General features: G+C 43.0%; 1 protein-coding gene across 10 annotated transcripts in view; it reads left to right on the forward strand.

The window, feature by feature from the left end:
* The window catches only part of DST (dystonin), a 525,807-nt gene that overhangs the window by 391,766 nt on the left and 120,911 nt on the right, over positions 1-13,130 (forward strand). For all 10 annotated transcript variants that reach the window (XM_069564068.1, XM_069564074.1, XM_069564071.1 and 7 more), the window contains 3 exons: positions 4,538-4,661; positions 10,776-10,984; positions 12,385-12,702. In XM_069564068.1, coding sequence (XP_069420169.1) covers positions 4,538-4,661; positions 10,776-10,984; positions 12,385-12,702 — 651 coding nt within the window. The remainder of the gene's footprint in view (positions 1-4,537; positions 4,662-10,775; positions 10,985-12,384; positions 12,703-13,130) is intronic.

Consider the following 13,130-nt stretch of genomic DNA (forward strand, 5'->3'; position numbering starts at 1 on the left):
GCCACACCCCCAGTGGCCCAGAGAGTCCAGCCCATTTCGTACATTTCAGGTATATTTTCAAATCCGCATGTAAGGGGAGAGAACTTTTGAAAAATTTTCTTCTCCTTTCATGTGAGCAGTAATTCTGATTTTGAGGGATGTCCCTGGTGGTCCAGTGGTCAAGATTTCATGCTTCCACTGCAGGAGGCACAGGTGGATGGCAGGCCAGGAGACTAGTATCCCACATGCCAGGCCATGAGGCCTAAAGAGGAAGAAAAACAAATTGAGTTTGTAAGTTTCATTTCTTAAACCTATTTTGTGTTTTTTTTTAGTAGGTGAATAGCAGTAGATTATTCTCAGCTTGATAGAAAGTGAGCATTAGTGCCAGTGAAACCACCGCCCTTCAGATTTGGTTGCATCTGTTCGTTACAGAGTCGGAAATCACTGTGCTGTTAACGAGAGAAGCAAGTCTTCTACTGACTTTACTGACCATTAGGTATTGCCTGAGGCCAGTGTCTTCTGGCAGGAGGAGTGCTGTGTCGTTCCCTGGGGTAAAGTGTGGCAGCTTAAAGCTAATCAGAGACGGGAGGGCCTGGGGCTAGAGGGCAGGCCCTGTGACTTACCCGGCAGGGGCTGACCCAGCGCTACCTGTGCCCCGAGCCAGGCCATCCCCACAGGATGTAGCTTCCCCACGTCAGGGGTAACATTCTCAGTCCTGAGGCTCGTGTGCATATGTGTGTGTGTGTGTGTGTGTGTGTGTGCGCGCGTGTGTTTCTCTCTTGCCCACAAGCCCGATAACAGATCCATCAAAATGAAGTTTTCAGTCCCTGCTGGATGACAGGTCCAAGGACAGTGTATGCTGGCAGAGGAGATGTTGTGACTTAAAGGCCATTATTTTAATAGGAAATGTCAGGAGCTGATGGTTATTAAGATTGCCGGTATTTCATTTAATTAGGAAGTTAGATATTTTTAGCATTGGAAACTATATGAAACAGAAATACATTTTTAGTTAGGTCTATACTAACAAACTGACTACATCCTGTATAAAAGTAGTGTTAATATAATTAAAGGAAAAAAAAGTGAAATGAACGCTATGGCTTTTTAATGAAATAGAAACGTGGATTAATTCTAAAACCTGAAGACTTCCTTGGTTCGTACAGAGGAAGAAGACTCCTCTTAAGGCAGCCAAAGAAATAGAAAGAGAGAGGAATGTCTCCAAGGAGAACAAATTCCAATTAAGCCACAGCATCATTTTAGAAATTAATTGTGTGATTAAGAGTTTTTCCTGGCACGTGGCGTTGTCTTCCTCACCGGTGATCTCAACAGGTAGTGAGGATGCGTTTTCATGAGGACTAAGGCGTCTCCCTTTCTTGCCTTTTACCAACAACGTCTTGCAATCATTTGTCTTTTAACAATAATACAGACACATGACTACTACAAAATAATCAGTCTTTTCTACGTTTTCAATACTAACTTCTACTTACATTCTGTTGTATGATGAATACAATTTGGGGCACCCAGGGGGTTCATTTGAAATCTTTTAGGCCAGTAGCACACTGTTAGTAGTGTTATTTTTCAAATCACCATTGGCTGTCCTGTAGGCAGTCTGATACCGCTGGCCTAGAATGCTGCTTTTCAAAGTCAGTGGACAAAATGAGATTTTTGATTCCACATGAAGCACAGAAAGACAAGACCCTGGGACCCAGGTAGAGGCCTGGGTTTGGAGCCAGGCATGGGGCCGTGTCCCATGGATGGCGTCGACCTTCCCGGCTTGCTCTGATCTCGGGAAGGGTGATGAGTGCACGGAGACTTTTGTGAGCTGGACAGGTGCCCGTGGCTTTGTAAACTTCACTCTTTTCTGGCCCAGGCTGGAAGCCAAGGTCATCATCTTGCGTTGTTCCCTGTCACGGATGCTGCTTTCGTGTCTTAATTTAATCGAAGTCCGTTAAAAGCAGTATATGGCGCCGATTGGATGCTTCAGTTCACAGTTTTGTAGCATTATGAACTACTACCGTGGCTAAATCAAAAGCTGGTAACATGTTGTTTAGCCACTAAGTCGGGTCCGACTCTTTGTGACCCCAGCGACTGCAGCCTGCCAGGCGGCCCTGTCCTTCACGGTCTGCTGTCTGAGGGGCTCTCAAAGTATTCTCCAGCACCACAGTTCAAAAGCATCAATTCTTAGGCACTCAGCCTTCTTTATGATCCAGTTCTCACATCCATATGTGACTACTGGAAAAGCCATAGCTTTCACTTTATGGACCTTTGACAGCAAAGTGATGTCTCTGCTTTTTAATACGCTGTCTAGGTTTGTCATAGCTTTTCTTCTGAGAAGCAAGAAATGTTTGCTAGCATTAAGAAATTAAATGCTTGCTTTAATTTCATGGCTGCAGTCACCATCCAGAGTGATTTTGGAGCCCAGGAAAATAAAATCTGTCACTGTTTCCACTTTTCCCCCTTCTATTTGCCATAAAGTGATAGGACCTACCTTGTTAGGGACTGAAACCTATTGACTGTCTTGAACATAATTATGAAGAGAAAAGGTGTGGATGTTTTGAAGAGAAGGATAAAGAAGAGATGCTTTTTTGTAATCTGTTTTTCAAGTTTTAGGATGGTCGGTAGGGCCATCGTTGGTATAGGATATTTTTATAAAACCATGATCACTTTTTCATAAATTCATTCATTCAGAGACATTTATATGCTAGGTCAGCTGTTAGGTTTTGTGAAGACACAAGGTGTTAAAACCCTGTCTCTGACTTTGGGGAACTCAAATTCTAAAGAATACTCTTTTTGGAGGTACCTTTAAACTTGCTTCATTTCCTATTAACCTGTGTGAAGTGATTAAGCTGTCTGTGTGGCTTAGACTTCAGTCCATTTTAGGTGAAGTTCCTGTTTTGAGAAATTTCTTACCGTTAATGGCAACTGAACCTGTGGAAGAATTTCCCAAAATGACCCTTTGGATGCGGGTTCTTTGGTCTCTTAGATCACCTGTAGGATCTGGTACTCAGACCGCAGGTCCCAAGCTGGCCCTTCTTTGTTGAACCTTTGGACATAGGTGCAGCAACTTGTGTATTATCACAGCTTCTTGGATATGGGAGTTAATTGAGGAGATTTTTGCCATCGGCTTTAGACGTTTGCTTTTTGTTGTTGTTGTTGGAGGCTAAAATAGAGGAGGAGCTTTTAAAACCTTACACCTTATATCTTCATTTGTTTGCTTATTCATTTACTCATTTATTCCAGAAACTTCCGTCAGTGCTGTGTGACCAGCGCTGGGTGGGGCAGTAGTACCAGAACTTGGATAGTATCAACTCCTAGTTCACACGGAGGTTCCAGATATTCACAGGGCAAATCTGGGAGCTCCTTGGGGCCGTGTCCCAGGCTGGGGTGGGAAGAGACAGGGAGGCCCCCAGGCTAAATGTTCAAGGTTAAGAGCCAAGCTCAGGGTTGCCTGCCAAGGTCAGTGCATAGAGATGCTGGGGCCTTGGGTCCGGGAAGAGTGAATCTTTGAGGGATAGCTGTGTCGTGGGCCACACCTGGGACCGGAGGTGGATAAAGATGAAACTGAAGATACAACTAAGGAATAGGTTTCCGTGGGCCATGGACAGAAAGTTCCAGTATCCCCTTTATTCTGAAGCATGAGGAACCCATGAACGATTTTCAGAGCTGAGTCACGAAGCCGGGTGTGTGTCTTCCATCAAACGCACTAGGGACTGTATCGGGGGAGAGACTGGAGGGAGAGCATGTGGTTAGGAGGCTTTTTCCAGTGAAGTGAGAGATCCTCCTCCTGTGGTTTCAAAAATACAGAGCAGGAGCCCGAGTTTAAACAAAGGTGAAGCAGCTGAAATCGTCAGGGCTTGCTGCCTGGTTTGCAGATGGGAAGGAGTGGGGAGACACCACCTGGGGACCGTGCAGCCCGGGAGGAGGCCCGGAGCCACCCCTTCCCCAGACCTGGCCCAGCCCACCCCACGGGAGTCCTCCCCCCCCCAGCTTTCCTTACTCATTCATCTTTGGCACTCACCACTTCCTGCCTTAGACCAGAGGATCCAGTGCCTGAGCTTTGTATCTGTGTGATCTTTGTATCTTTCATAATACAGCAAGCTTTTTTGAAATTGGTTCGATGTTAAATAACTTCTGTTTCATTGATGGAAATGAATATGACTCAGCATTGAGTCAGGATGTGCTGAGAACCCTTAACTATCTCCTTACCTGGAGTCTGAAATGGCCCCAGAGGTTTTTTGTTGCTTGTTTCTCGTTTGTCTTTGTTTTCTGGAGGTTTTGGGGAACTCGGCCTGAGGGTGGAGTGTCTGAGGATCAGGACTGAGGCTGTTTATCGTGAGCAGATGCTGAGGGTTTATTCCAGGACTGAATCTGGATGATCCCACGTGGCTGCTGGTTCCTAGTGCTGCTTTATACCTGGCCTGATTCTCAGAGTTCTGGTGTCAGTTTCTGCTGATGGCAGATCTCTGGCCGATTTCACTTTGTCTTATCGTGCACCTTTTTTTCATGCTGCAAATCTGTTATTCAGTCCTACTGAGTGTAATTGAGGCATTTGATTCTCCAGGCTCTGCAGGGACAGATATCAAGTCAGCAGGTGGCTGTAGAGAAACTGAAGAAAACAGCTGAGGTGTTGTTAGACTCCAGGGCATCTCTCCTTCCCGCCAAGAATGACATCCAGAAAACGCTGGGTAAGTAAGTGTGCGATGTCCTCGCGTCTGGTCTCGTGGGCGTGTTCTAAACAAAGGTCTCCTAATAGACTCGGAGGCATCGCTCCCTAGTACATTCCCGTTACTCTCACTCTGGAACAGCTCCTCCCAGTCTGAGCGAAGACCTGCCCTCCGTGGCAGGTGTGTTAGCGTCTTGGGAGTGGGGACTGGTTGTGTGGTTTGCAAAGAACATACTTAAGTTTTAATTTAGACAGTATAGCAAAACTTTTAAAAAACTTTTATAGTTGATTAACAGTACTTTGTTAGTTTAAGGGGTACAGCAAAATGATTGAGTTATACATGTATCTGTACTCTTTTTCAAATTCTTTTCTCATAGGTTAGTTATTACAGAATACTGAGTAGAGGTCCTAGGGCTGTACAGCAGGTCCGTGTGACTATGTACTTTCTGTACGGCAGTGTGTACTTCTTGATCCCAAACTCCTAGTTTATTCCAGCCCCTAGCATTTCCCATTTAGTGATGTTTGTATTGTATGTCTGTTTCTGTTTTGTGAATAAGTTCATTTGTGTCAGTATTTTCAGGTTCCACATATAAATGATATCATGTATCTGTCACTCTCTGTCTGACTTGGCTCACTGTGATAATCTCTAGGTCCATCCGGGCTGGTGCAAATGGCATTCCCCTGTTCTTTTTATGGCTGAGTAATCTTCCATTATATGTGTGTATTGATGCTATATCTTCTTTAGCCGATCCTCTGCTGATGGACGTTTAGGTTGTCCCCATGTCTCGGCTAACATATGTAGTCCTGCTCTGCATATTGGGGTGCATGTATCTTTTCAAATTATGGTTTTCTCTGGATATATACTCAGGAATGGGATTGTTGGATCGTATGGTAACTCTATTTTTAGTTTTTTTGAGGAACTATTCTCCCCAGTGACTGCACCAAATTATATTTCCACCAACAATGTATGAGGGTTTCCTTTTCTCCACACCGTTGCCAGTATTTTATTGTTTGTGGACTTTTTGGTGATAACCATTCTGACCAGTGTGAGGTGATAACTTCATTGTAGTTTTGATTTATATTTCTGTGATAATTAGTGACGTTGAGCATCTTTTCATGTGATTTTTGGCCATCTATATGTCTTCTTTAGGGGAATGCCTATTTAGATCTGCCCATTTTTTTATTGAGTTGCTGTTTTTCTGATATTGAGCTGCATAAACTGTGTATTTTGGAGATGAATCCCTTGTCAGTTGCTTCATTTGCAAATATTTCATCCAATTCTGTGGGTTGTCTTTTTACTTTGTTGATGGTTTCCTTTGCTGTGCAAAAGCTTTTAAGTTTAATTAGTTCCCATTTGTTTATTTTTGTTTTGTTTCTGTTACTGTAGGAGGTGGATCCAAAAAGACACTGCTGTGATTTATTTCACAGGCTCTGCCTGTGTTTTCTTCTTAGAGTTCTATTGTATCCAGCCTCACATTTAGGTTTTTTTAAAAAAATTCTATTTTATATTTTAGTAGATTGAAAAAGAAATAATGTGCAGTAATCAGAGAAAGTAGACCCCAGCAAGATTCTTTTGGTTGTTGGGATTGGGCTGAGCTAGATTTTCAACCTATGGCCAGGAGCAGAAGCTTGAGAAGTCTTGTCAGAGTGGGGGCTCAGTGATAGGAGGTTGAAATGTTCCCGCTTCTCCTCTCCTGGGGTCTTTCGTGGTCCTGGAAACTGTTCAGTTGCAGTGATCCTTGCGCATCCTCTCACAGTAGACGGTGACTTTCTTGAGGACAGAGCTGTTATGCTACCCTTGGTATCTGCTCGCACTGTTTAGTTTAACTGCACCGTAGGTTATCGGTTAACGGCACTTATTGTCACTGTATTTTTTGTTTTGACTTTGCTGCTTTTCCTGTATTTAATGTGTTGTTTGACATTACTAAGTATTTCTTGGTGTGAACATTTCTTGGTGTTCAAGGTGGATTTAGAAAAGGTAGAGGAACCAGAGATCAAATTGCCAACATCCTTTGGATCACAGAAAAAAACAAGAGAATTTCAGAAAAACATTTTTGCTTTATTGACTACACCAAAGCCTTTGACTGTGTGGATCACAACAAACTGTGGAAAATTCTTTAAGAGATGGGAATACCAGACACCTGACCTTCCTCCTGGGAAATCTGTATGCAGGTCAAGAAGCAACAGTTAGAACTGGACCTGGAACAACAGACTGGTTCTAAATAGGGAAGGGAGTATGTCAAGGCTGTATATTGTCACCCTGCTTATTTAACTTATATGCAGTGTGCATCATGTGAAATGCCAGGCTGGATGAAGCACAAGCTGGAATCAAGATTGCAGGGAGAAATATTAATAACCTCAGATTTGCAGATGACACCACCCTTATGGAAGAAAGTGAAGAACTAAAGAGCTTCTTGATGAAAGTGAAAGAGGAGAGTGAAAAAGTTGGCTTAAAACTCAACATTCAGAAAACTAAGATCATGGCATCTGGTCCTGTCACTTCATGGCAAATAGATGGGGAAACAATGGAAACAGTGACAGACTTTGTTTTCGGGGGGCTCCAAAATCACTCCAGATGGTGACTGCAGCTGTAAAATTAAAAGATGCTTGCTCCTTGGAAGAAAAGCTATGACTAACCTGGACAGCATATTAAAAAGCAGAGACATTACTTTGCCAACAAAGGTCCGTCTAGTCAAAGCTATAGTTTTTCCAGTGGTCATGTGTGGATGTGAGAGTTGGACCATAAGGAAAGCTGAGCGCCAAAGAATTGATGCTTTGGAACTGTGGTGTTGGAGAAGACTCTTGAGAGTCCCTTGGGCTGCAAAGAGATCAAACCAGTCCATCCTAAAGGAAATCAGTCCTGGATATTCATTGGAAGGACTGATGCTGAAGCCGAAGCTCCAATACTTTGGTCATGTGATGCAAAGAACTGACACATTAGAAAAGACCCTGATGCTGGGAAAGATTGAAGGCAGGAGGAGAAGAGGATGACAGAGGATGAGATGTTTGGATGGCATCACTGACTCAATGGCTATGAGTTTGAGCAAGCTCTGGAAGTTGGTGATGGACAGGGAAGCCTGGCATGTTGCAGTCCACGAAGCTGCAAAGAGTCGGACACGACTGAGCAACTGAACTGAATTGGTGTGAAAGAAAAATCCTAACACAGCAAGTGATTAACAGACCTTTCACTGCAACAGAGCTGGCATTAAAATATGAATTGAAATTTTAGGTAAAGAGAAGGATGAAGCTTTGCTCTGCTAAAATCACTCTGTCTACTTAATATTCTCTATACGGGAATGGAATCTAAAAAACAGTGGGGGTGTGTATGTTAGTCACCCACTAGGGAGGCCCAGTATATACATATATATATATATATATATATATACGTATAGGTATGGATAACTGATAAACTTTGCTGTGCTGCAGAATGTAACACAACATTGTAAATCAACTATACTCCAATAAAAATGAATTTAAAAAATAAAACTACTCTGTAGAAGAGACACCTTTTTCGTTTTTACAGACATTCAGAATCTTTAAAAAAATTTTTTTTCAGGTGACTTATTTCCAGCTGTATACAGTATGCTTCTTCTAACTTACAAGAAGAAATGCTTCATCTTATTTATGATTTTGTATTTAAAGAAGCAAGAACCCTGGAGACAATATCAGTAATAATGACCATAACGTCTGCATCATTTCAAGAACATGTGAAAGAAATATATGAAATTTTATACTTTTTCTGTTACAGTATTTCTCTCATGGATTTAAACAGTGCTGTAGTGCAGTTTCTTTTTTTTATCAGCTTTTTGAATCGCAGTCTAGTTGAATTGCGGTATATTCATTTCTGCTGCACAGCAGTGGTTCAGTTGTACCTGTATATGCATTCTTTTATAATGTTCTTTTCCTTTGTGGTTTATCACAGGATATTGAGCACAGTTCCCTGTGCCATGCAGCAGGACCTTGCTGTTTATCCATCCTGTGTACAAAAGCTCACGTCTGCTAACCGCCCCCGACTCCATCCCCCCCGACCCCCACTCACTCGGTCGCCACCAGTTTGTTCTCGAGAGACAGTCAGAGTCTCCTGATCACACGTTTTGTCATGTCCTTTTCAGCGTGTGTATATAGATACTCAGAGATGCATGTGTATTTGTAAATTTCAGATGTTACTGTCTTAACATATAATGTGCATTATGGCTATAAGACACAAAAAATGTAATATGTTAAGGTATAAGATCAAAATATGAGTGGAAGTTACAACATGGTGCTCCTCTGTCCCAGGCACTGGTTACTTTGGTGCTGAAAGGACTTGGGTACAGGGACTTGGGAGAGAAAAAAGACTATTATGTGTAATTCTGTGACTTGAAGAAGTACTTTGACATTTTCCCCATTGTTAAGCATACATAATTCACTTGCATTTGTTTAAAAATATGTGTTACATTATTTAACATATGTTACATTGTTTTGAGAGTAAAACTTCTCTCTGGCATAGTTTTCTAGGAATAAGTGAAAGTATATTTAAGATATAAGGAGTTTCTCTAAGATCTAGTTGACTTCTAAGGGAACCAACCACTTTAAAAAGTAACATTCTAAAAGTAAATTTTGTTTGTACGTTTTTCTAGCATAATTTTTAGTTACGACTTAATTTTAGTTAAGACTTTGGTGATAATATTTTATTACTAAGTCCCAAAGTAAACTACGCATTGATTAAAAAAAATTTAATTGACATATAGTTGATTTACAATGTTGTGTGTGCTAAGTTTATTAAAATAGTGACCTTACTTGGGAAATCACTTACCACGGCTAAACAGACAGGATGGTGCCCTGGGCAAGCTGCCCATGTGAGAAACGGCTCACCTGCCAGTTGTGGCCTGCAGTTCAGGTGACCTGCTCTGTGGCTTTCACAGAATCATGAGCTTGAACCTGCTCCTGTCTGCCCTGGGCGCCTTGGTGCATATCAAAGACTGTGCCCTCCCCATCCCCTTCCCAGGGCCTTCTTAGTGTTTTCATAAAAGGAGCATGACTGACTCTCTCATTCATCCCGGCTTGACCTCTCAGTCAGGTGAAAACTTGTCAAACTGTTTTCTCATGATGTAATATTAGAGCAAACAAAAATTATACGGAATATATTCTGTGGGCCAAACATAAGAATATAAGGTCATAGTGTATCAGATGATGGCATTCAGAAATCATTACAATTTTTTGCAGATTCTTGGACAGTAAGTGATAATTGATGATTGTTTTCCAGAGACACAGGTTGTGGGGAGGAAAGGAGAGAGGAATACAGTAAAAACCATTGTTCTTTGAATTTCTCATTGGTCTGCAATATAGAATATAGGATGTTAAAATGTAGAGCTTTATTTACAAATGAAAACTAGCCAGAAGGTTTTCTTTTTAAGCATCTCAAGTCTTCAGAATGGAAACTAATCTCATCTGATAGCTCAGCCTGTTAACTCTGTTTTTTTTCTTCCCTTTTGGTCTGCTGTTAAATTTATCAAAGAAATTCAGTGTTAACCTTAGAAGCATAATCTCAGCCTCTTTCATTTAATGTGGATTTTCGTTGTTGTCTGTTTTCTGTTAACATCTGCCTTTGCCACCTTCTATGCATTTGAATACTTTGCTGAGGACGCCAAGGGTGACAGAGCCTAAATGTGTATGTGTGTGTGAGAGAGACAGCAAGAGAGACAGAGATTGAAATGATTTTTTTGTGTAAAGGTGAATTCTGAATAAATCCATGGAAGTGTGTGTTTTCCCTTGGAATTGGCTCTGTGCAGCCGTCGCCTTCCCCACGTAGTTATGAGGTGTGGCTACTGTGAAATGTCACATTGAGAAACCACCATGTACTCCAACAATTGGCTGTCTGGAACTTGTTCATTTCTCTGGGACAGTTCAAATGTTTCCACATCCCCTCATATACACTAGTCAAACATCCCCAGCTTTTTATTTTCCACTGGGATCTTTGCTTTCTGTTTCCAGGTTTGGTTGGTGCTCTGATGGTGCAAATATGAATTTGCTACTTAAATCTTTTCTTCTTCTTCCAGTTCTAGTGTGGGATTTTGTGATTCTCCTTAGCATATTCTGGAAAGGAATGGGGCAGAGAGCTCTTAGTGGTTGACGTTCCCTGATTCTTTTGGACCAGATGACATTGTCGGGAGGTACGATGACCTGTCTGCGTCTGTCAGTGAGCGGAACGAGAAGCTGCAGATGACGCTGACCCGCTCGCTGAGCGTGCAGGACGGCCTGGACGAGATGCTGCTCTGGATGGCGGGGGTGGAGCGCTGCCTGCAGGAGCCATGCCAGCTGCCCTTGAGTTCCACCGCGCTGCAGGATGTCATCAGTAAAAGCATCGTAAGTGACTTCAAACAAGTAGACCGCTATCCAGTGGGGAAAAACAGTATCTCAGGTTATTTAAAAAGTGTGGATGCTTTCATGCTCTGCCGGTCTCAAAGCCTCACTCATCCTCACTACACGTTTTCATCCCTAAAATTAATATATCTGGGATTTCCCATGTGCAGACATAGAATCTATATATAAAGTGTTAGTGTACCATTATTTGCTCTTTTATGTATATATCCTCCTCAACATACAGTCTTGAGTTGTAAGCCTCATTCTAGATGGCAGAAAGCACAACCCTCTAATTTTCTTTAGGGAAAAACAGACTTATTTTTCCTGGGAACTTGAACCTGTATACTGTTGGGTTCTCTGGCTAAAATAGCACTTGATATTGGGTATATTCAAAATAATTGTAGGAAAGTAACTAAGAGGGTAGATCTTAAAAGTTTTTATCACAACAAAAAAAATTGTAACTAGGTGTGGTGATGGACGTTTCCTAGACTGATTGTGGTGATCATTTAGTGATATTTCCCACTATTGAATCTTCATGTTTATTTGCGCATGTGTCTGGCTCTTTGAGACCCATTGGATTGGAGCCCACCAGGCTCCTCTGTCCATGGGAGTTTTCAGACAAGAGTACTGGGTTGCCATTTCCTTCTCCAGGGGATCTTCCTGACCCAGGGATTGAACCCACATCTCCCATGACCCCTGCACTGCAGGCGGATTCTTTAGCTGCTGGGGCGTGGGGGGAGCCCCATTATGTTGTCCAGCTGAAACTGACTTACTGTTTAACATTATTGTAACATAATATTTTATATATATATATATATATATGTCAGTTATATCTCAGTTAAAAATTATATTGAAAAAAGTGTAATGATGCTCCAAAGATGGGTAGATTTAAGATGAATTTAAGGCATAAAGAGATGTTTCCTGAGTATAACAGCGTGGAAAGCAGTGCCTGCACAGTCACGTGTGCGAAGGAGCCCAAGGGCTGCTTGTACCTTTCCTGAGCGTCGCTCGTGGCAGAGGGCGTCTCACACGCCGGGCCCTGTTTGTTTGCCCGGCTTCAGCCTGCTGCCCAGGAGTTAATCAGATCAGTCTTGTCTGGCCTTCGGAAACCCAGCAGCGTGGCTAATCCCTGGGCTGCCGGAGATCCCGGGGTCGCAGAGTGGCAGCCACCTGCCGCGTCTCCAGGGCAGCCGGCCAGCTGCCTGCAGGCTCCGTGGTTGGCCGGGGCGGGCCTGGGGGTGGGGTGGGCTGGGGCTGGGGGACCCCCTCAGTTGGTCTGTCACTCCCGTTAGCTTCCTTAGTCACAGGTGGCTCAAGCTTCTGTTGTTACGAATAGTAATCTTCACAAGTCTGTGACATTGTAAACATCAATCTGTGACGCACGTGTCTCTGGTTCATTTCAGATGCTGGAGCAGGACATTGCAGGGCGGCAGAGCAGCATAAACGCCATGAATGAGAAAGTGAAGAGGTTCACGGAAACCACCGACCCGTCCACCGCGTCCTCGCTACAGGCCCGCATGAAGGACTTAGCCTTCCGGTTTTCAGAAGCAAGTCACAAACACAAAGAAAAACTTGCCCAAATGGAGAAGCTCAAAACCAAAGTGGAGCGGTTTGAAAACCTCTCCGAAAAGCTCCAGACGTTCTTAGAAGCCAAAACCCAGGCTCTCACTGTGGCAGATGTACCTGGGAAAGATGTTACTGAGCTGTCTCAGTTTATGCAGGTATGTCTTCTGTGGAACTCACAAGGCTGATCAAGTATATCAGCAGCCAAGACAAACGCATACATTTACGGGCAGAATTAACGATAAACAGGCATCATTTAAATTGCTGATGGATTGGAAAAGATCCGTGCTTTTCTCCTTTAAAAACTTTAGAGCCCATCTCCTCCTTGAGGCCTCTGCTCATTGCCCAGAAGTGAACCCCATCTCTCATTTTCTGTATATCATAGATACTGCTACTGCTGCTAAGTCGCTTCAGTCATGTCCGACTCTGTGCGACCCCAGAGACAGCAGCCCACCCGGCTCCCCCGTCCATGGGATTCTCCAGGCAAGAACACTGGAGTGGGTTGCCATTTCCTTCCTATTCCAGAACTCAGATTAGAACGTAGAGTGCATTTTTAAATTAAAGTTTACCATGTTCTCTTTCAGAC

Source organism: Ovis canadensis, chromosome 20, assembly GCF_042477335.2.
Source record: "Ovis canadensis isolate MfBH-ARS-UI-01 breed Bighorn chromosome 20, ARS-UI_OviCan_v2, whole genome shotgun sequence".
In the NCBI taxonomy this organism is placed as follows: domain Eukaryota; kingdom Metazoa; phylum Chordata; class Mammalia; order Artiodactyla; family Bovidae; genus Ovis; species Ovis canadensis.